The sequence below is a fragment of the Leuresthes tenuis genome, unplaced genomic scaffold, assembly GCF_036924035.1.
Source record: "Leuresthes tenuis unplaced genomic scaffold, fLeuTen1.0.hap1 SCAF_4, whole genome shotgun sequence".
Taxonomy (NCBI): Eukaryota; Metazoa; Chordata; class Actinopteri; order Atheriniformes; family Atherinopsidae; genus Leuresthes; species Leuresthes tenuis.
The window spans coordinates 20,793,097-20,816,429 of record NW_027325358.1 but is presented as its reverse complement, the minus strand read 5'-3'; the positions used below and the strand labels follow the sequence as shown (position 1 = coordinate 20,816,429).

Sequence of the window (23,333 nt, the reverse complement as noted above, 5' to 3'; positions counted from 1 at the left end):
TGGAGCCATTTGTCTGACGTCCAAAGCTTGGCTTAATTTGGTTCATGCAGCAATGATCTCAAACACAACAAATGGCTGAATGAAGAGAAGAATCATCAAGATGTTGCAATGGTCCAGTCAAAGTCCAGCTCTCTGACAAAAAAAATGCTCTGGTTGGAACTTTGGAGAGCTGTGCACAAACGCATGCATGGAAATATCGATGAACTGAGGCAGCGTTCGAAAGAACACATTCCAAAAATCTCTCTCCAATGACTTAAGAGACTGATAGCATCAGAAAACAAATATTATTCAGTACTGTCCAAGAAATTGTCCGAACAAACTGATATTAAAACGAGTTAGCTTAAATATTGCACACAAACACTGGCAACTTTGAATGTTTTCGAGTTTACTGACAAGTGTTTTTCTTACAGTAAAATATACACCATAATGAACCAGACGGTACCAAAAAATAGAGTGCAATGACCTAACACTGCTGTGACAGATTATACGAGTTGGTACAAGTAATAAATACTGGCAGTGGGCGGATCTGTTACCTGCAGGCACATTTGTCCCAGTGATGCACAGGAACACTCACGACACTCAGATGATCAGATCAAACACTAATCAAATACACACGGGACACAGAATGTCTCACTGGAGCTCCATTGAGGCTCATTGTTCATTATCATGCATATTGTACAGGAGTATAAAAAAAACGTTATTGCAGAGCCACATTTAAACAGTGAACTGAGGTAGCATGCAGGGAACGTGTGGAGCAAAGCGGGGTCGTTACACGAAACTTACAAGATGAATAGAAACCAGAGCTGACAAATGTTTAACAATATTTAGTCATGCCCAAACAAGAAGCTTCTTTTTTTTTTTTAACTGTAAATATCCTTACAACAGTTCTTCCTCGTGCATATTCCTGCCTCGTAAAGACAAAAGAGGTCAGATGACAATGGGACAGCATTCCTCTCCCAAAGGTCCAGCCGCTGGTCTCCTCAGTTCCCAGATGTCTATAGACTTGTTCAAAGAAGAAGGGACACACAGTGGAAAACATGGCCCTGCCCTGAGTTTCTGCCATCAAAAATTAAACTCACTTCCAACATTTGATGTTTTCCGAGATCTGTTTTCAATAAAATATCGGCTTACGAGACTTACAAATGGCATTCTGTGTCCAAACTCTTTTGGAATTGGGGTTGTAAATAACTGATGTGACAGCTTCCAATCCAATGCGAGTTCATACAAGGGCATAAAAAGAATATATAGCAGGGAATGAAAGAAAAAAAATATTGTTGGTTATGGTCGTCAATTTGATTTGCGTAGAGAGAAAATATAAAATAGTGACGGCTATTTCATTTTGCAAAGAGAGACTTAAAACATACCTCTCCTTCATGTGTCAAAAGTCCAATTCTCGACCTTACAAACAGCTCTTTTTGTCCCGTTGTCTTTTCCTGCATTGTTGTTTTCAGATTTATAAACCTCAGGAATCAACCCTGGCCCAAAAAAGGGAAAAAATAAATCCTGCAAGTGGTCCAAAAGGAAAAATCAGACTTTAACTTCTTCATTCTCAAAGACAATTTGGAAAATCCATCTGCTCAGGAGGCCGGTGTGACGTGATCAAAAGCTCAGTTACAACAGGAACAGTGAACTGCAATTGACGCATCCGTCTTTCTAACCATGTGAACGACTGTCTAGTTCCTCGACATAATGGTGCAGGAGACAGCTTAAGGTTTCCATAGCCTTAGCAGGCCGTCCTCGCTGAACGTGGCAATCAGGTTCTCGTGTGGGTGGTGAGCGATGCCAATTACATCTTTCTCGTGAACCTGTGGGTGCAGAGGCACACAGATCACTACACATTCTCATTTTCCCCTTAGCCTCCCTGTTTCTTCACCGTCCGCCCCGAGGGGGCCCTACTCAACAGTGAAACAGCAGAATTAGGAGACGGGAAAACACTGACTGCTTTCTTCTCAAAGATAATTATCAAGAATTAGCAGCAGAGCTTACAGTCAGCCTTTTCTCCAGCCTCCCTGTGGTATAGTTGAAGCAGTACAGCACTAAGTCTTCTCCCACACAGTAGATCCACTCCCCGCGGGGTGACAGGGTACAACACACAAAGTGTGCTCCTTCTGTTCGGTCTGAGCTGAAGGTCTTAACAGTCTGTGGAGGAAGATGGAAGGGCATTAATCCAGCTATGAACACATTCATGAGTTGTATCAGTACTCGTGAAATTTTGATAAATAACGCCTTAGAAATGACTGGAACAGTTTGACATTCTGGCAGTTGCTGCTTGTACCACCGTCTTCATGGCTTTCACCAGAAAGCTGCAAAAAGTTAGCTTAGCTCACCACCGCAGTATAAATAGTTGGTTTGACATATCAAGCATATCAAGTTAGCTGGTGAACATTAAAGGTGCAGAGAGGCAGATTTGGTTACATTTTTTGGGAGCCAGAGGCAGGCGTTTTCAGTCCTCATGCTAAACTAAGTAAACCAGCTGCAGCTGGCAGACTCATGCAAGCGCCAACATGTGAACAGCTTACTCTTAAAAAGAAAAAAAAAACCCTGTGATTGCTTTTACAGTTGGAATAATTGGTTAATTAATTTTCAGCTGATAGGAAGTATATAAGCCATCACTTTGGTGACCGAACACCAGCCGTTTCCTTCCTCTGAAACTGACAGATTTGATGGATTGTGTGTCCTAACGAAATAAGCTCAACATCTCTGGTTTTTGCAGTGCCGTTTAAAACACAACGATCAACCAGAGCATAACAGCTTGCTCACTGTGGATGACACCTGACGGGCTGCAGAATGCTCACCTGACCACGCATGCTCATGACGACCACTGTGTCGGAGTGATTACAAACTACAAAGTGCTCCGGGTTTTGGGGAAGAAGAATCACGTTGTTGACGGGGACATCTGAGGTTGCTGACAGAGATTTGAATGTGTGAATGCACTCGCAGGATTTTGTGTTCCAAATCTGAAAGAAAAAAACCCCACAAAGAATCATTTCCAGCTTTCCCTTTTTTTAACAGCTCTACACGATAAAACGAACTTTAGCTGCACATTATTTATGCAAACTGTACCTTGACAGTGCCATCAGATGAGGCGCTGATGATGTGAAATCCATCTCGAGTAAAAGATGCATCATTGACAAATGAGGAATGGCCACTCAACTCCTTTAGTGTCTTCCCTGACCTCAGTTCATGGACTCTGAAAATGTTATTGTCGAATCAATGAGTGACACGAAGGACATTGAAATCAAATAAACAGCAGTGCTGACTCATTTTGATCAAACCCTTCATTTAACTGGAAGAAGGGATTTTTCTTGAGAGCAGACAAAACACACAGCGGACCTGCTGATGTGTTATTTTTAGCTCCTGGTGAGTGACTGGGCGCTGATTAGATACACCATCACAAAACGCCTCACGCTTGCTGATTCACTTCACGTCTCGGTGGATGATTTAGGGTTTGTAAAGAAATCTCCAAGCATGGGGAGGAACACGTTGCAGCTTTGTGCCTGAGCACATGATGCCTCGGCTGCACCCACACAGCACATGTGCCTAGAACATGGCAGAGAGGCTCTGCCCACACCCCCCAGGAGTCAGAAATAACACTCCAAATGAAGGGGATTTTGGATGTGTAAGAGAGAGAGGGAGAGAGGGACAGACAGCCGTGTACTTAGAAGGCACAGCAAAGAGTGAATGGCTTAGCAAGCTAGCTTAGCTATTATCTTTTTTTAAGTGTCCCTGTGGAACAGAGCTTGGCAAGACAACTGTCAACTCTGTCACTAGACCCCATGCCAGAGCTGCGCACATAGTTCCTCGCAGAGGGTGACAGGTTAGCTGATCACCAGCAAACGCCTTTTCTGTGTGCTCCAGACTGCAGTTGTGGGGGTGTCAAAGAAGTTCAGGTTGGTAAAGGCAAAGCTTTTGAACATCAAAAGCTAAAATACTATTCATTTATTTTTTTTTAGTTTTTAACATTTTGTTTTCTATTTCTTTACACATATCAACAGGTTCTTTCCAGGTCGACCCAATGACTGCAGGGTGTAAAGGTTCTGTGGCTGAAAAACAAGGCCAAATCATTATCCTCCACCACCAGCTGGTATGAAAGCGTTTGTGCCGATACGCCGTGTCGTTGAAACCACATCTCCACTTTGGTCTTGTTCCACAAGTCTTGTGGTTTGTTGAGGTGCAACTTTACTAACCTAAGCAGTGCTGCCATGTTGTTTTTTTTCTGAGAGTGTGGGGGGAGGCTCAGCTTTATTGTTCTGAGCAATAAACCCACCGAGACTGAATTACTTCAGAGTAATACAGTTTCCTTTGAAAAGTGAGGCTGTTTTGTTTTTAAATATTTCTCATAACCACAGAACAGACTTAAATCAAATCAAATCAAGTTTATTTGTATGCCCAAAAGGTACCCAAAGTGCTTTACATGCAAGTCATAACACAGTAACCGACATAAAATAAATATTAAAACAAAGACATAAAAATAGTTAATAAAATAGTATATAAAATGGCACATAAAACCAACCACAAACATAAAACCAGTATAAGCAAGTGTTTTAAATGACCTGAGGACAGGACTTCTCTAGTTGCCGTTAAAAGCTGGACTAAAAAAGTGGGTCTTCAGCTTTGACTTAAAAAGGTTGAGGTCTGTAGCAGTGCGAATGTCAGGGGGCAGTTTATTCCACAATCTGGGGGCTGCAACGGCGAAAGAGCGGTCACCCCACTGTTTACATTTAGATCTGGGGACATCCAGTAAAAGCTGGCCTGAGGAGCGTACTGACTTAATCAGCTATGGTGAAACTTGCCTAACAGACAGCAATGGAAATGGGTTAAAAATGCATTATTATTTGATTAATATAACAATGGAACTACTAATCCCTTTTTACTGCTATTCTTGTACCTTTTTTTCTTTTTTTTTTTACATGTCTTCCACCCACTTTCTGCATTTTGTTAATCTGCTGTGTGGATGCAGAAAAAGAACTTACTCCCTTCCTTAAGCTGAACTGACACCTATGCATGCACCTTCCAAACGTTTGTGAATCATGTCTGAGGTCAGTAAAATCCCCTGCCTTCCTCCCACTGGAGACCAGCTCACTTCTGCTCAAATAAGACTCCACAATAAATAAACGGAATAAAGCTCCTGCCATATGTTTTATTATGTCTCTACACACACACACACATATATAAATTCTGAATAAATCCTTGAATCGTCTGTGATCTAGCAGCTGACCTGATATTCTGTTTAATTTCTATTCAGTGGTTACTTCTATATTTCAGTTTCAAGTTTCTTGTGTTGAATGTTCAGATTTATAAAATTAATTGTGCTTTAAGTCTACCACATTAAATACACAAAGTTACAGTGTGTTTACTGTATAAATCAGATATGCTCTAAAAAGTAAATCCTGTTCAGAATCACTTGCCTGCACATCTGAAGTCACTGTACACAGCAAACAGGAGAACATCATATCTCACCTGATGGTCTGGTCGAAGGAGGCACTGAGGATCTGGTTGCCGTCGTTGGAGAAGTTTAGACAAGTCACACCTTTTTTGTGGGCATGCTCAAACCGGCGCAGGCACAAACCACTTTGGATCTTCCACACCTTTCACATTAACACAGACACACGCAAAAATACATTTTGGAGGAGAGGAAAATAATTACTAATATGGTAGCAGATCTGTTTCCATCCAGTGTAGATGAGATTGAATATTTAATTAGGAGACATTTGAAGGCTGTTTATCTTCACAAATACTTTTTTTTTTTTTTAAATCCACACATCTCACCTTTAATTTGCCATTCTGGGCTCCAGTGGCCAGTAGATCTGAAGCCTGACTGAAGCACATACACAGCACAGCATCATCCATCATCATGAAGCTGTCTTGGGCCTGATACTTTAAATCCTAAATCATTTACCCAAATATACACACATAAAAAAGGAAAAATAATGTCATGAGGATAAGGTTTTGTTATGATCAAAATCTTATTTTCACAACAAAAAAAACTTGCAGCATTGAAACATGGTTCAAACATTAAATGCAAACAACAAAAAGACAAACAACATGGACAGTGAGTAATTTATAAGCGATTTTTGAAAATCTCTGTGGTTTGGGGGCATGATAGGAAAAATGCATACCTTGCTAATTTTTCCAGTGTGGAAGTTCCAGACCTCAATAAGGCCGTCCACTGATCCAGTGATCAGATACTTTCCATCAGGTGAGAAGCGGGCACATTCCACATGTGAGCGGCGTCCAAACTGCACATTTAAACCAAACGTAATTAGAAAAATAATGCGCTTCCCTGTATGAACTGCAGCCTGCGGTTCAGATGTGCTGGGAATTAAATCACTTTTTAATATCGGGTGCCCTCTGAGAGACATCAGGCTCTCCAGTGGTCTGCTGCTGCGTGGGCTGACCATTCTCACTTATCACTTTGGCACAGGAAACCAATGATGAGCAACTACTGCAGCTCCATCTGGAAGCCGGCAATAAGAGACTAGAAGAGGTGCCCTCAGGTGAATAAAGCAATTACTTTGGGGTGCTTGTATGTGTGTGTGTTGCACTGCTGAGCAAGAAAATAAAAACCCACAACTTCTCAACAAAGAAAGTTCATACTCATAATAAATGAGCTCTAACTACAAAGTGTAATTGTCGAAAATACTGTTGCATTGCAGAGAAGTGTCATGTGCCGTCTTACATTTGGAGGAGTCTGCGTGATGTACCTTTATGTGGCGGTATAGCTGTGTTGGAAAGCTCTCTTTCACAAAGTGTTGCTCTATGCTGCCAGATGTGCCAGCGGTCGTGTCCGGAGAGAGGAAACCCAGAAACGGCTGTCTTCTCATGGACTGAAACACAGATTAGTAACAGTCACCACAACGGCTGAAGTGGGAGTGGTTATTTTCATCTATCAATGTCAAAATCTAAACAACATCAAAAAAATTCTGATTCCAATATCAAACTTAATCTTCTAAACTGATTTTAGTGAGGTTATCAATAAACAGTAGGCAGTAATTGTTAATTGTGGGATGAACAATACAAATCAATTTAGATATAATTTAAACTCTATGTTCACTTGATCTTATTCTATTTATAAGAGCTGTTATATATTAGAGTACAATTGAGTGCTTTACAGTTTAGAATTTCCCTCTGTTTAGCTTCAACTTAAAAGAATCAATACCAGTTTATGACTCTTTAAAGTCCTCCAAAAAAGCAAACTTTTCTGTGACTGACTGGCTTTGCTGAAGCCTGCCAAAGAGCGGCGCTCAGGGCTTGTTAGCAGAGTCTCAAGCTCCTTCTGGTACAGCAAACTGTAATCTGACTAAACATCCTCATTAGAAATGATAGCAGCATGTCTTCTACCTCTTAGCATTTCATTACCTGGTTGTTTTGTGACTTAACAGTGGATTAAGTCTTAAGTCAAATAAATTCCTTTGCCATGCAATCAGAGCGAGCATTGAGAGTAATATTGATCTGTTTACTCACACTGACTTGCTCCAGAAGCCCAATGAGCCGAGAAGGTGGCACCACACTGACCTCCTTCACCAGAGCCTCAGCTATAGCTCTCCGCCGCTTCTCCTTGCTGCTGCCTTTTGGGTACGCCTGTAGTGAGAATGACAGGCTGTCACCTTATAAAGCACTCTTTCATACAACTGTTTAATTGTGCAAAACCTTTTTTTTTTTCTCACCTCACGAGGGTCAAAGTAGGAACAAGTTAGCAGGTTTTCCAAGTGGATGTACCTCTCAGGCTGGGTCTGCTTCAGCATAATCATTGGATCCGTTTGTCTGAGGAGGGAACGAGCTGCACCCACCTCCCTCATTTCAATGAGCTCCATCACGACCTGTTCAGATCAGCGCTAATTAGAGGCTACTTTCAATAAAAAGAAAGTCAAGCAAAGGAAATCCTTTGCTGAACAAACAAAGACTCACCTGCTCATAGAGGTCAATAAGCGTGTTGTCGGGCAACTTGAGGGACTCAATGGCAAGTAGGACAGAGTCCCAATGGCCCTTGTTTATATCTGCAATAAAGCTGTCAATGCTTTCTACTGTGTTGAGTGAGACAGTGGTTTCCTCCTGTAAGGTGGTCAGCGTGCGGTAGAGATTGTTCTCCTTGAGGTACTGCATTATCAGGCGGATCACGCTACAGAGATGAGAGATAACTGTTAAACACGAGCTTAATATGAACACAGATTATAGGGATCCACATTATTACATTTTTCTGAAATCCGCCATGCAGATATTTTTAACTATTTCCCGTACCGATACACAGATATATGATCATATATCATAGATCATCATGCCCCTTCAGTAGTGGCGTTAATAGTGTCATTTCTACTCTAACTTACACAGTGACTTTGCTCAGCGTGGTGCTTTACTGTTAAAACATGCCACAGTGTATTCATCTTTTCATGGTGTCATGGTGCATTTCTAACAGACAAACTGTCCTGTTCTCAGATGCCTTCACATATGGCCACAAGCAGTCTGGTAAACCACAGTGATGCTTCAGTGAAAACAGGACAAGTGCTCTGATTCCACCTCATGTGGACTTTTGTCCCATTTCAGAGCCATCTACCGAACATGATTCTGGTGTATTCTATTATCCACGTGCTGTCACTCCATCGCCAGTGTATGTTTTTTTTTCACCCAAACTTTTGTTCTAAAACTTGCACCCTCTGTTGAGATTAGCATCATCCACACTGATGGTCTAAAACCTTTTACTATATAAAAAAAAACCTCACCATTAGCACCATAATAATTTTCAGCTTGACAGCCATGTACTTTAAGAAAAAAAAAAAAGAAAGAAAGAAAACAAAACAACACACCCACATCCTTAGCAGGGGCAGAGCGCCTATAGACCAGCAGGGATGAAGAATGGATGTTTCTCTCAGGACAATCAGAGATTAAATGGCTCAATGACCTAATATGAGCAAATATGAGTGATTTCAACAGTATACTGAGCACAAAAAACAATAGATATATTAGAAATGAAGACTTGCATCGCTAAGATTGAATGGGAGGTACCACATCAACCTACTGCCGACACCACAAGGGTGCACAAACTGCAAAAAGGGAGAAGACGTAACCATGGCTTTTTTGACGTTCTTACATTAATTTTATTTTCTAATTTAAAAAAACAACAATGCAGCAAAATTGGGCCATATATAATTCAGTGAAATCGTGATCTGGAGAGATACAGCTGTCCGATTAACGCATCACACATTCACTCACCTCTGAAATTAAAATCAACCCGATATTCCTTTTATCCTATACATTCAGTTTCCGCTTTTATTACCAGACAATCGCTGAAAAAGTTAGGATATACTCCCACAGATCATTCACACGCACTTTCTGTACGCACTCAAATCAAAACAGAGAGCACACTTACTCCGCGGGCTCCATCTCCACAGCCATGACCGTGATGTTTTCTCCTGCTGGTGCAGCACCGGACTGTCTGAGAGGCGCTCGCCAAAGCCACGTGAAATCTGTGTGCCGAGGACCACCCATTACACGTGCTTTTTTGTGTCTTGCTTTCTTTTCTTTTTTTTTTCAGCCCCAACCCTTGTGACTGCCTCCGCCACACTAAGTGTCGGAGCTGCGCCTCCTCCCTGACGCAAGCCGATTTCCAGAAGAAAGATGTTCTCTGAGCACGTTGGGTGCGGGGGGCGCGGGATGCTGCAGCTGCAGTCTCACCAGCAGCATCAGCACCACCGACAGAACCTCGTGGAACACACCGTGCTCCCCTCTAGAAATCAACATACAAGGATGCGCATCGTTATCCCAATCGTGCGTTGAAGAAAAATACCTCAGTCCCACACATCAGTATGCAGATGCAGAGCTGGATGCGTCTGTGCCACATGAGCCAATATTCATGGTGATTAACAGCATGATTGTCCTTTCCTCTAATCTCAAACGGTGGGTTTGTGAGTATTCATCATCTACAATGTTTCCCCACTTCATTTAGCGTGACTTTTTAATCTACCACCTTCTGTTCAGCTGAACCATTCATAACCACGAGCCACGTTAATTTACAACAGGGTGTTTATTATCATGTTAATTATGTGGAGCCCCAGGAAAACTAACCCGATTATCAAATCAGCTCAAAATCCCACAGCGACTAAAGTAGATTACCAACCTATTACTTAGGCAATTGAATTGCGTATAATCACATACAAGTCATATTTTACCAGAATAAAACAAAGGAAAGAAATATCCACAAAAGATTTATAAGAATCGCTGCATGAATCCCAGTAACAGGACAGATTGGCTTGAAGAACATTCATTTGTGGCATAAACAACTCTGTGTGAGTATATGTTCATATTTTGTCCAAGCATATTGCCAGCAATACTCACAAAGGAAGATTCATTTGATGCCTTTGATGAAAACTCAGAATATCGTGCCAATAAGCAGACCAGGATATATGGGCATAATCAGAAAGGTAACAAAGGGGCCACTTTAAGGTGTAGACTTCCCCAACCTGTATGTCATCATTAGCAAATTCAGTCACATTAAATGCCAAAATTAAGTACTAATAAACACTGTGTCCTGGTGGCCGAGTGTACAAAACACTGACATTGCTTAAAGCAAAAAAACAACAACAACAAAGCATGTTTTGAGTGTGCCAAAAAGCATCTGGGAGACTCCACATGAAAGAAAGGTCTGCGCTGCTGTTAGATACAAGACTTCTTGGTCACCAAGGAAAACCTGTGGAGCAAACATCTCTCATCACCTGCCTGCTCCACATTAAAGCATGGTGGTTGTAGGACTGTTTTTCATCAGCAAACCCCAGGGGAACTGGTAACAATTGAAGGAATGGTGCTAAATATAGGAAAATTGTTCAGGAAAACCTATTTAAGAATCTGTGGAATGACTTAATGATGAAGGAAGAAACATCCAGCAAGAGGGAGCTGAAGCAGCACTTCTGCCACGAGCAACAACCAAAGATCCAAATGGGTAGTTTTTCCAAACTTACCAAGAAACTCCAAGAGATTTGCTCTGCGAAACATAGATTTTTTTCACTTTACGCCATCAAATATGATTAATTTCAGATCTGGTAACATTTTCACTCATATCTCAAGCATTTCTCTGACAAGAAAAAAAAATCTGAAAAATAAATTACAATTGTGTGTTTAAGAGAGGAGGTGACTCAAAGTTTATTTCTGTATTTGCAACGTTTCTTTATGAGAAGATGTGAGTAAACACTGACATTGTGAAACAATATGATATTTCTTAGTGATGTCTATGTGTCACATTCAAATCCAAAATGATTTCCCTCAAACTTCACAAACCCAAAATGCGCAGCATCAGTCTGTGATCAGCTCACCTTGTTGTTAAGTCTTGAGGGGTCATAGGTCTCCAACCTTACCTGACCCCTTTTTTGAGCTGATAGCCAAACTTACCCAATTCCGAGCTACTTGGATAAAGTCCATTGCAGAACAGTGGACTCCCCATTCTCCGAGTTTCATGAGGTGTCATGTACTTTTTTTTTATTTCTCGTTAATTTTGCATTGTCATATAGCTGTGATGGCCGAGTGGTTAAGGCGTTGGATTCGAAATCCAATGGGGTTTTCCCGCGTAGGTTCAAATCCTACTCACAGCGTGACAGCCATTAGTTTAACCTTTGACCAACTTAAGCCCTCCTCTCTTTAAAGGACACTGTCGTTTAACCTGGCATGGAACACCTCTAACCTTCTGCAAACATACCGATGATAAGTAAGCAAAATACATATTTAAAAGTATATGTTATCTGATTGTCCTTTCTAACAGCTGTGCAATTTAATTTGTAATTAATAACGTCATTTATGTATCAGCGACGTCACATTAGGCTTGAAATACCGCGAGAATTAGGAGGAGCGAGCTTCTGTAACGGTTTCAACAGGTGAGCGTTAATTGGCTGCGCGAGCATGCTATTTGAGCACCGGTTCTTCAGTGAGTCAGTTTTGACTGTTCAGGAGGTTGTTTCGAACCTTTTCTTAAGCAGGTAAAGTGTTCAAAAGTAAGATTAAGTTCCTCAAAGTTTGCACAACATGCCGATGAACAACAACCTGGTGAGTATAGGCTGCAAAGAACAGAAATTAACCCTTAAACTGTAGGTAATATACGTCTTCTGAGCCCCAATGTGTGACACCCAAATTTGGCAGAAATTTCCAGGTGAATTTCCCCCTTTTTGCTCTGTCTCTTCTGTTCTTTTAGAAAGTACCCACTGCAGTTACCAGGCTGGCCCAGCTGCCTGTGGTACGGTCAGCTCGTGCCACACTGTTGGTGCTGTATAGGAACACTAAAAGCATCAATCCCAACCTGAAGTCCATGTGTGACGCGCTGGAGATCAAGGTGGTCGCCTTTAGCACCGCCGCTTGTACCACAGTTTCACCTGTCGTTGTTAAATTCGAGCCTCAAAGTAAGTGTTACCGGCATTAATTGCACTTTTAAACGCCTTGTGTGGTTTGCTGAAGAACAAAATGGTGAAAAACGTGCACTGACTCTATATAAGCAATTAAAATGCACAGCTCGATGAACAAGGCTGCTTGTTTAATGGACCGGTGTGTCTTCGTAGTTTCCATTGCAAATAATGTTGCATGCAAAAGTCTCGACTGGTTGGAGACTTCATTCCCTGTGCTTCTGTCACCCACGGACCAGGTAGTTTTGCTTCTCCTCCTTCAAAGACTACTAATCTCCACATTTCTTCTTTTAAAGTTCCTCTGAAAGAGTAAACAAAGGGATAATTATCAATGTGGTTCTGACTTAATCGCAAAGGTTGTGGCTACTGCCATGAACAAAATGCAGGCGATTCAGGATGTGGTGAGCATTACAGCCAAAGGAACTGTGGACTGTGTGCAGTACGCCGTCACAGGGGTGATGAGCCGGATCCTTCAGGCTGAAGATGGACCGAACAAGTCTCTGGTGGAGAGAGTGGTCAGTGTTGCCAGTGTGGAGCTGGACTCTGCACTGAGTTTGTCAGAGGCTCTGGTTGATCAGATTGTTCCACCCTCTGACAAAGATAAAGGTACGTGGCACACATCAAGTCTGTGTTGTGAAATGATGTAAAATCTTACTGAAAGCCTGCGCTTTTCTTTTTCTGTCCCTAGAGGACGAGGCCCACTTGATTGAGGGTTTTGAAGGTGCCGCTCACAAGGGAAGGTACACTGAGCGAATGTTTTCACTCACAACGAAACTGTTTAAGAGGACCTACCACTCAGCTGGCTGCAAGATCCAGACTGTGCAGGTGTGCTATGAGTACAGTTCAATTCCCTACATGTGGAGGGATGGGTGTTTTTCTCATGTAGTGAGCATTGGTCAGTTATAAAGTGACATTGTCTCTAATTCCATTACATTGAACTGTGATGGCCACTATTTAAAATGAACAAATAAATCATTGACTTTAAAATATATGCTTGTGTTTAAGTGAAAAGAAAAGCGGCCACTGGAACATGTCAAAATGTGACTAAAACAAGTGCATTGTTAATTTTCCAAAGTTCTCTCCTAAAATGAACTACTTCCCCTTTTGGCTGACAACACTTTTTACTCCCTTCTCAACAGGTCATGCAGAGCGTATTAATCTGGTCCATTAATCTGGTTCAGAATCTTCAGAGCATCTGGCTGGGCCTGGTCTGCAGCCTCCAAGAACTGCCTCAATACCTACAGTATCAGGCTGTGTCTGGGTTTTTCTTCATTGTCCAGATGTACAATGTGAGCAGTTTACCAACCCGACGGGTGCAGCCTCGAAACGGAAAGCGCCCCGGCGACGCCACCAAGGCTTCGTCAACTTGCTTGGCTCAGACTCGCCCCCAGACCACACCCGCCTTCAGAATGAGGCCCAGCAGGACATTTGTGTTCGACAGCAGCTGTAATGTTAAGGGCTGCGTGCGCCGTTGAGTTGGGCTACTGCAACTGCTCGATCTAAATGTGAAAATGCTGGTCTGATTGTTTATGGAAGCAAAATAAAGTCTTAAGGAGTCCATGACTTAACTGTCTTTGTGCAGCTGCTAAATGCCCAGGTTGCCAGAGAGAAACGGGACGGTGTTTTACTTGGTTTATAGTTGTAGTCCCCATGCAGCAACCGTCCCAGGAAGCAAACTGAACTTTTCCACAGATAATTGCACAAATTTAACTCCATAATCTTTTCATGAAGGGATTTGATGATCCAGTCATGTTGTTGCAGAACGTTAAAGGTCTAAAAATATCATTCTGAATTTCACCTCCCTAAGTACAGTGCAGTGAATCCTATCAGTACTGCTCATTTTCCTTGTAAACTGATCTCATCTACAGCCTCGTCCACACACTGTCACATCAGATTTCCTGGATAGTATTTAACCCTTGGATGCCTAAGTGGGCTCAGAAATGACCCAGAGGGTTGTTATTCTTCAAAATCTCTGAAATTAAAAGTTTTTACACTTCCACATTCCAGGTATTCCTCATAAAACATTTGTGACTTGAGGCCATTTGAATTTTTAAAAATGTTTTTATACATTTTAAGAAATTGCAGTTTTTGTCACTACCCCAGTTTTTCACAAGTAACATTTCCTAAAGAACCTCAATGGTTTGCTTTGGAAACCTTTGATTCTTACCAACTGTGACTGTCAGGATACATTTTCTGTCCCACTTACACACGTGATGCCTGCAGTCTCACCACTAGGTGGTCAGTTTGACACAGTAGCATAGAACGCTGTGACGCTGTCTGTCAGTTGTGCAGTGGATTCAAACACAGGTCCACAGCAGCATCACCACAGATATAGCCACTCTAAACACCTCACTTTTCAGGGCTCAGCACCCTGAATTTTCCACAGGTATCAGAGCTTGTGACTCCTCACATGAAAAGTCGACTGGAAGGTACCCCGGACCTGCATCACTGAAGCAATGGGAAGGTGTGGAGAGACAAAAGCTGCAAACCAGCAACAGAGAGGTGCCAGATGTGTCCAAGAAACAAGGATCGCAAAGCCACCAATTGCTGTTGGAAATGCAGTATCCCAGTGTGCTACGGTCAAAGCCAAAAGCAGATAGTTTGACAACTGAACACAGTGAACAGAGAAAATATGTTTGTGTGGGAACATGTGTTCTGGTCTTATGTTCATTCTCTTTTTTGTCCTCCAGACAGATGGGCATACTAACAATATTTTTTTGAAGATTTTTGTTATTTCTTGTATAAAATGTTAGAAATAAGCACGTTAAGTATAAAATCAGTCTATTGTTGGCCAAAGTATAATCACCTTTAACCAAAATTTAAGAAACTTTTAAATTCATTGCAAAAACAATTCTAATTGGGGTCATTTTTGCCCCCACTCATGGAAGATTGTAGGTATTGATCGTTCATGCATCCAAGGGTTCAGTTATGAACTGACTCTGAACCACTGCAAACAGGATTCTGGTATTTAATGTCAGAATGGACTGTCTCACCTTTGCCCATCACTAGCTTTAAGGTCTTGGCATGAAAACTTCATAGCATTAAACACCAACTGCAGTTTTTTCAGCAAAACATTTTTATTTGACTTTTGGGTTTCACTTTTGGCTGGACTCTGACTTGGATGTGGATGCCCTCAGAGAAGAAAGGCGGCGCCTCTTGGCGATCTGTTCCTGGCGCTTCTCCTTGGCCTCCTGTTTGCGAGAACAAGTATGTCAGTCAAAATGGGAGCACGTGTCGGTAGGAAAAAAATAAATTATTTAGCTCCAAGGTCTTGTCAGCTTTGCCACTCACAGATAATAGAATTCTTAAATAATTGCAAATGAAAACAGATTCAGTTTAAACATTAAATTAAGAGTAAAAACATTAACACATAATTCCATGTGACCTCAATCTGCGAATGATCCTGGTTTGATGCCTAGTCGAGTTTGTGGATTTTAAAATGTGTGCAATGACATTTTCTTCAAGTATCACTGCTTCATCTATACTTGAGGTTTAAACACACGAGATTCACTTGAATTATTTTAGGAGAATTTAGGAATGAATCTCCCGGTGATAAACACTACACTTTTATACTTTTTAAAAAAGATATCACAAAGTGTGAAGTTCTCAGCTCCTCCAGTGAAGCAGGTTCGTGTCATTTTTCTTCAAAGAAATGACCAACTGTTGCTCCATTTCACTAGACTTACCAATCTGCCACATGCTAAACTAATTATGAAGTCTAAGTTGACATACCTTCATCCTCTTGGCCAGCAGCTTGGCGTACTCAGAGGCCTCCTCCTTGTTCTTCTGGGTGCGCTGTCTCTTGAGGGCAATGCGGCGGCGCTTGTGCTGCAGCACGCGGGGCGTCACCAGTCTCTGGATCTTGGGAGCCTTGGTTCTAGGCTTCTTGCCTACCAGAGTGAGGTGAAAAAGGCCGTCATTCGCACCAGTGCAAATAAGTACCAAGTGTGGATATGAGAACAAAATTATATACGAGCAAAACTACTTCCTACACCTCCCCAAGTGACTCCAAGCCACAGAATGTAATTAAAAAAAAGATAATTCAATACAATCCCCATAAGGTCAAGCCCAAGTCTAAGTGAGCAATTTTCACACTACAGATACAAACTCCTGCATCATTTTTTAAAATACATCATGTAAAAGCTGTACTTAACAGTTCAGGAAACACTTAGTATAGCCTGTTTTGTTGACCTGTAAATGGTTTAGTTGCAGTAGTATTTTAAGTCGCACATGGTTAAATGAACAGTAAAAGCAATGAGAGAGCAATGCAGTTCAACCATCCACTTTAACTAGGTCTGGTCGCATCTGGAAAGCAGCTCTACAGTTACTTTTGGCATCACACTGTCCCCCCTTAATGAATACGAACCAATCAAAAAGGGTCTCCTGGATGCCATCAACATGCGATTAATTGAATTCACACAATTCAAATCCCAAACATAACAAAAACCTTTGAGTGAATAATCTGGCTTTCAATACAGAGCATTTTTTCCCACGTTCAAGGCGCTACCTTTCTTGACGATGACCAAGTTGAGGACATCGACAATGCAACCAGAGTCAGAACAGTCAGCTCTACGACATTCAAATTTATTTCACAAGAAACTAGAAACCAAATGTAACAGCTAATCTCTGCTGTGACATCAGATTAGTTTACAAAAGATTGACCAAACAGAATCTACACGGGCCAGTTGAAGGTAGGCCTGTCAGAAAATCTCAATTACTAGAGATCATTGGGCTTATTTGTACATAATCTTCTGTATCTGAATGAAAACAGCTGGCAAACTAGCACAAATGGCACATTTTCACCATCAGATACAGTTGTTATTGTTATTACAGCTATTGTACTTATTGCTCAAGAAAAAGTCTGTTCTTCAGCTTCTGATTACAGATGAAACGGCCAACCAGATAAACACAGTCATTCAGTTTTCACTACGGTTAAACTTCAAAATGGCCAGTAAGCATACTTGAAGGGACTGTGGACATTTCACCCAAACAGTCAGGTTGTTTCAAACAAAAAAATCTCATCATTTCCAACAGTTAAGCACTTCAATACAAAGAGACGGTTGAACCAAAAAGACATCCGGTTCAAATTTCTCCAGCGCTTTAATGGTTGCCAAAACCAAGTACTTCCACCATGACCCTGACCTCATAACTTTGATCACATAGTTTAGGATCTCATGCTTAAATGAAAGCTGAATGGAGAGATTTCATGTGCAGGCTTAAACACAAATACTCACCTTCTTTAGTTAGGGGTCTCCTCACAACATACTGCCTCACATCATCCTCCTTGGCCAAGTTGAAGAGCTTGCGGATCTTGCTGGCCCTCTTGGGACCAAGGCGGCGTGGGACAGTGCTGTCGGTCAGGCCAGGAATGTCCTTCTCACCTTAAAATGAACATAAAGACAGATAAGTTCACTGCAAACTGTTCAACCTGATTATTTGGACAAGACACATTTAACTAAAATTAATGTAATATTTTCTATTATATTGATAATAGTACTAAAGAACACTTGGGATTTGCCTTCTACCCAATGTCAAGCAGTGCGAGCAGTTAACCATCCACGTTTCCACGGCCCGATAGTGAAATGAAAGAATGAATAATGAAGTCAAATCTACTACCACCGACCTCCTACTCAGAGTTCCTTGTCAAGAACTGATTCATAACGGATGTTGTCGTGTGTCCCTAGTGATGCTAAAGATGAGTGAATAGTAACAATTGATGATTTCTTCTTTTTTTTTTTTTTTTAAATTACCTACCAATGGCAGATGAGGTAAAGGGTTTAGTCTGAATCCTGTATTAAGACATCTGAGATCAATGCATTTCTTCCATTTCATTTCTCCCACAGAAAAAGGGCTGGTAGCCTGAAGCAATAAGCAACAAAAGTGGACCAGCACGACAATAGAAAAATCTGCTTCCACAGACAACCATGCTCTCCACCTCCCTACAGTCATGGAAATTTTGACATTGTGTAAACTGACAAAGAGAAAAAGGCAGTACAATCACTACTGTACCAGTAAATACAATGAGAGAGCAATGCAGTTCAACCATCCACTTTAACTAGGTCTGGTCGCATCTGGAAAGCAGCTCTACAGTTACTTTTGGCATCACACTGTCCCCCCTTAATGAATACGAACCAATCAAAAAGGGTCTCCTGGATGCCATCAACATAAGATTCAATTGAATTATGAAAAAAAAAAAAAAACAAACCCTGGCTTTCAATACATAGAGCAATTTTTCCACGTATGCCACGTTCAATGCACTACCTTTCTTGACGATGACCAAGTTGAGAACGCTGAGGTTGGCATCAACAATGCAACCACGGACAGACTTGCGCTTGCGCTCGCCGGTCCTGCGGGGACGGTAGCAGGAGTGGCCCTTGCTGAGGAGCAGGCGCACACGGCCGTGAGTAAGTACACCTTGCTTCATGGGAAAGCCCTGCTTGTCGTTTCCTCCGCTGATACGCACCATGTAACCCTGAGAAAAACGTGGCATAGGTTACTTTACAACTTTAATGGCTTGGGATAAGGCGCCTCTAATGTACCAAGGCGAAGACGATATTCATAAGTTCTATTTAGGTCTTTTTAAATGTAAGGATTTCATCAATTCTAACCAAATATGGGTAGTGCAGGGTCAGGATGTCTTTGAGAATTTTGTCCAATCCAACCAAAGAGGATTTATTGGACTGTACCCAATTTTGCCTTTCTAATGGTCTTTTTCAGAGCCTTTAGCCTATTAGTTATTTATTGATTGATGATCACCTACTTTGAACTAGCATATATCTAACTTATAAGTTGTGCAATTTGACACAGTAAAGACCTGAAAGAGCAATGCTGTTTCAATCAGCCATGGTCATATGGGCAGGTCGTATCTGGTAAGCAGCTCCTCTGTTGCTGTGACATCACACTGTCCCCCCCTTCATGACTACAGATCAGTCAAGAAAGGCTTTTTTGTGAGCCATGTCAAACTTTAAGTTACGACTTACAGTCAATCTGACAGTATAAAGTCCAGCAGAGACAGTGTTTACCTTCCACTCATCTCCCAGAGGGTCAGCAGCCACCTCGGTGGCCATACGTTTTTCATAAAACGTCCGCAGCTTTCGTTCATCATCAACTTCAATCAACTTCTGGCAGCCAGTAGCGGGGAACGAGATGTTCAGCTACAGGATGAGGGAAAAAAAGAGGTGTTACAGGATGTCACATTGAGCATCATACAGCATTCTACAAACTAAAATTCTTCTTCTGGGAAAATGTAGTGGTGGTTAATTCGATGCCTTTGTTTAATGGTGGCTTCCCGTAGATCTGTACTATCAACCATTATCTCATTCACGGTATGAATGATTAATTAGCTGAACTGTGCAACAATTTTAATTCAAAGACCGCCTAAGTTATCAGGAGGCCTACAAGCGTCTCTGCCGGCTCCAGAGTTCAAATCCTGCTAATTATAGCTGCAAGCAAACGCACGGATTAAATTAACAATTTTTTTTAAAAGCACGACAGAACCATGTCACATTAACTACAAAACTCCATATACTACTCAGAGCGGAGTGAAGAGACTTGATCGGGGGGCACATTTTATTCAGTGAGCCGCCATGTTTCTACAGCTTACTTTCCGACAAGCTCCTCAGCTAGCTTCCCACATAATCAAAGCTCATCCTCCACAATACAATAACGATAACGCATTACACTTGTCACAATTAAAGTTCAGTATTGCGTCTTTAATCACATATAATTATTTTTAAGAAAGTAGCTGAAAACAGACAAATAAAACTACACAATCATTGTACCTTCATTTTGCCAAACCGACCCAACGATGGTCCGCCACGGGAAAGAGACCGGATATCCGCTTCGTGGTCTCACATAGAGCCAACTATTTCTCGCGATATTTTATCTTTTCAAGAAAATTACGATTTGAAGGTTGAAGGCTTATTTGGAATCAAATATAAAACTGCCGTCCTATAGGTTACGTACAATTAACTACAATTTGTACTCGTCAGTTCGTAGCGGGACCTTTTGGAAGTTCAGAGGTCGGTCGCCGACTGAGGAAGGCTCTGGTTGGGGCCATTGGAGATGTTTTCCTGTCAATAAAGTTGCGAGTTACAAATTCGTTTTTGCTCCTATACACTGCGAGCTGTGGATTAACGAGATGGTAACATGTGAATGTATTTATTTTAACTTTATTTTGAATATACAATTGTCTTTATTAATTATGAGTTTAAATTAATCTTTCGAAAGGGACCGTTTATGGCTTTTAAACAATGTTTTACCAAATTACATCACTATTTTTTTGTTTCTTTTTTTTTGTAAAGAGATGTGTCAACATGTGATAGTGGTGATGATTTAGAGAAAAAGCAGTATTAGTGAAAAGCTGAATCTCTGAGGAAGATAGGCAGAGGGTTTTGGTGTAATTCATCCAGGTCTTGAATAAAGTCAACTCACCCAAAAGGCTTCTTTTGCTCTAACTAACTAACTGGTGGGGTGTTTATGGTTTATATGGTGGAGCTGGAACATTCTGAGATTCCTTGAGGACACACCTGAGCCACTGATTCATCAGCCCATTCTGTGGGTTTACCAGTATGTAGAATCACAAGATTCGAGTGAATTCGCCTCGGGAGGAGAGTCAGGGCTGCATTCAACACAGTTCTACGCACAGTTGAGTGGAGCTTCAGCTGCAGCTTGACTGGGCCATTGGACCACTGAAGAATGCCCAATGTTGCAACACAGAGAACTGTGTGAAAAAGATTTGATTTTTTTTGTTTTTTTCCTTAAACTTTGGAAGAAATTTGCATTATATAAGTGATTCAGGAAATCCAGAGGAATATCAGTGCTTAAGGGAAGTGATCTTCTTTTTCCACTTTTATCTTTTAGCATTTTCCATAGAGTCACATTTTCTCTGATTTGGGGTTGTACTTATACTCAACTTTTTTTCATTCAAGATCATAAAGTAGAGTAGAAAAAGTGCTGCCTACGACACTGTATAGACTAAGAAGTGCTGTACGAGTGTGTGTGAATGGTTGAAAATGTTCTTGGGGGTCAAGGTTCAACAAGACCAGGAAATATAAAACCACAATATAAAATATATAAATATAAGACCACAATATAAAATGCAGCCCATAAAATATTACATATTAAAAAGAAATAAGAAAAAACTAACAAGTGCAAAGCTTAAAACTCCCACACAAGCTTTTCAAAATAATTTAAACAAGAACAAACATTAATTTAACTTGTGAATTGTGTTCACCAACTAATGGATTGTAGTCACCAGTCATTATAAATATTAAAACAATCAACATAATGAAGGGAATAATGAATGGGAGCATGACTCAGCCAGAGGGTGCCAGAGAGCACTAAGACAGCAAGATGTTGTGATGATGATCCTTCCAAGACAGCAGAGAGCAAATCTTCTTTTGAGATATACATCACCCACAATTCCTGTTGCTAATGTAATGCAAAAGCCATGTGTAACATGTTCTTATGCACTGTATCACGCCGTGACGCATGCAATTCAATCGTCTATTACAACCACTTCTGTGACTACTTTGGGATAGAAATACCGAGATACGGATAATTTTCTTTAGTCATCTAAAAAATACATTCAAAAATACATGTGCATTCAGAACTGTGAATCAAGAAAAGCATAATCACTGTTAATTAGAAAAAGCTTGCTGAGAATGGAATGGTAAATTGACTGTACTTGTATGGCACTTTTCTAGGTTCATAAGTGTATCTAGTAACCAGGCCACCTTAGGTCAAAGGTAGATGACCGACTTTGTAGTCGTAACATCAGACCTGCCGCTGTATGTCTTGAATGTCAGGCAAAGAGAGGGGCAGTGCTGTCAACTGATCACCACCTGGTGGTTAGTTGGATCTTGGTGGTTAGTTGGATCTGTTGGTGGGGAAGACTGCTTGACACATCTGGTAACCCAAACAGGTTGTGAGGATGAATTAGAAATGTCTGACAGAGACCCCTGTCCATGAGATATTTAACTCACACCCCCAGCAGAAATGTTCTCATGTACTTGGGGAGGTTAGGGCCATGGAATCTGAATGGACCATGTTCACGACCTCAATTGTAGATGCGTCTTCTAGGTGCTGTGGTCTGAAGGTTGTCGGTTGCTGTCGTGGCAGTAACTGAAGGATCTGCTGGTGTCCACCACAGGGAAGTCCTCAAGGTGAAGGCGGAGGAGTAGTCGGGGAGAGGAGGGCATCTTGTTTTGGACCCTAAGGGTCGCATCTCTGTTTTTTGTGGATGTGATTCTGTTGGCTTCTTCAAGCCATGACTTCCAGCACATACTGAAGAGGTTTGCAGCTGAGTCTGAAGTGGCTGGGATGAAAGTCAGCTCTTTCAAATCTGAGGCTACAGTTCTCAACCAGAAAAAGGTGGAATGTTTCCTCTCGGTCAGGGATGACTTCCTGCCTCAGGAGGAGCTGTTTTAAGTATCTCAGGATCTTGATTACAAGTGCTGGCAAGTTGGAGCGAGAGATGGACGGACAGATTGGGGCTTCGTCAGCAGTAATGAGGATGCTGCTTCGGCCCCTTGTGGTGAAGAGGGAGCTGAGATGGAGGGTGAAGCTTTCCATTTGCTGGTCCATCTTAATTCCAACTCTCACCTATGGTCACAAGATCTGGGTCGTGACTGAAAGAATGAAGTTGTGGATACAAGCGGCTTAAATGTGTGTTCTTTTGGAGAGTGGCTGGGTTCAGCCTTAGAGATAGGGGGAGGAGCTCGACCATCTGGGGGAAGCTTGTGTAGAGCCGCTGCTTTGAAAGGAGTCTGCTGAGGTGGTTCGGGGACCTGGTTAGGATGCCTCCTGGTGCCTTCCTTTGGAGGTTTTTCAGGCACATTCAACTGGATCTTCACATTGTTAGCTATCTAAAACTGTCTCTTGGCCTTACAGAAAGAAAAGCAAGAGCGAGGGTTACAACTAACCATAATTTTATTTTGATAAATCAGGTAATGATTA

General features: G+C 41.5%; 3 protein-coding genes, 1 long non-coding RNA gene and 1 other non-coding gene across 5 annotated transcripts in view; 3 read left to right on the top strand and 2 right to left on the bottom strand.

Annotated features, from left to right (window-relative positions):
* Nucleotides 1-5,341, top strand: part of LOC140305999 (uncharacterized) — a 71,544-nt gene extending 66,203 nt beyond the window's left edge. The window contains exon 4 of the long non-coding RNA XR_011915393.1: nucleotides 5,320-5,341. This is a non-coding gene — a long non-coding RNA (uncharacterized lncRNA). The remainder of the gene's footprint in view (nucleotides 1-5,319) is intronic.
* On the bottom strand, nucleotides 372-9,727 carry LOC140305995 (WD40 repeat-containing protein SMU1-like). Its single transcript, XM_072385061.1, has 12 exons — nucleotides 9,365-9,727; nucleotides 7,909-8,119; nucleotides 7,668-7,820; nucleotides 7,465-7,581; nucleotides 6,705-6,827; nucleotides 6,120-6,239; nucleotides 5,770-5,886; nucleotides 5,461-5,588; nucleotides 3,064-3,190; nucleotides 2,796-2,957; nucleotides 1,987-2,139; nucleotides 372-1,805 (listed from the first exon to the last, which is right to left on the bottom strand). The coding sequence occupies exons 1-12, from the start codon at nucleotides 9,481-9,483 to the stop codon at nucleotides 1,707-1,709; spliced, it is 1,629 nt and encodes a 542-aa protein (XP_072241162.1). The 5' UTR covers nucleotides 9,484-9,727; the 3' UTR covers nucleotides 372-1,706.
* Nucleotides 9,728-11,494: 1,767 nt separating this feature from the next.
* trnas-cga (transfer RNA serine (anticodon CGA)) lies at nucleotides 11,495-11,576 on the top strand. The gene has a single exon. It is a non-coding gene; the product is annotated as a tRNA-Ser (tRNA).
* Nucleotides 11,577-12,003: 427 nt separating this feature from the next.
* Nucleotides 12,004-13,925, top strand: LOC140304894 (perilipin-2-like). Its single transcript, XM_072383699.1, has 6 exons — nucleotides 12,004-12,024; nucleotides 12,170-12,374; nucleotides 12,531-12,613; nucleotides 12,731-12,980; nucleotides 13,063-13,199; nucleotides 13,514-13,925. Exons 1-6 carry the CDS (start codon nucleotides 12,004-12,006, stop codon nucleotides 13,847-13,849), a joined length of 1,032 nt encoding a protein of 343 aa, XP_072239800.1. The 3' UTR covers nucleotides 13,850-13,925.
* A 1,507-nt stretch (nucleotides 13,926-15,432) lies between these two features.
* On the bottom strand, nucleotides 15,433-20,246 carry rps6 (ribosomal protein S6). The gene is made up of 6 exons (XM_072385062.1): nucleotides 20,156-20,246; nucleotides 19,397-19,528; nucleotides 18,636-18,846; nucleotides 17,609-17,755; nucleotides 16,107-16,264; nucleotides 15,433-15,565 (listed from the first exon to the last, which is right to left on the bottom strand). The coding sequence occupies exons 1-6, from the start codon at nucleotides 20,159-20,161 to the stop codon at nucleotides 15,470-15,472; spliced, it is 750 nt and encodes a 249-aa protein (XP_072241163.1). The 5' UTR covers nucleotides 20,162-20,246; the 3' UTR covers nucleotides 15,433-15,469.
* Nucleotides 20,247-23,333: the final 3,087 nt, after the last annotated feature.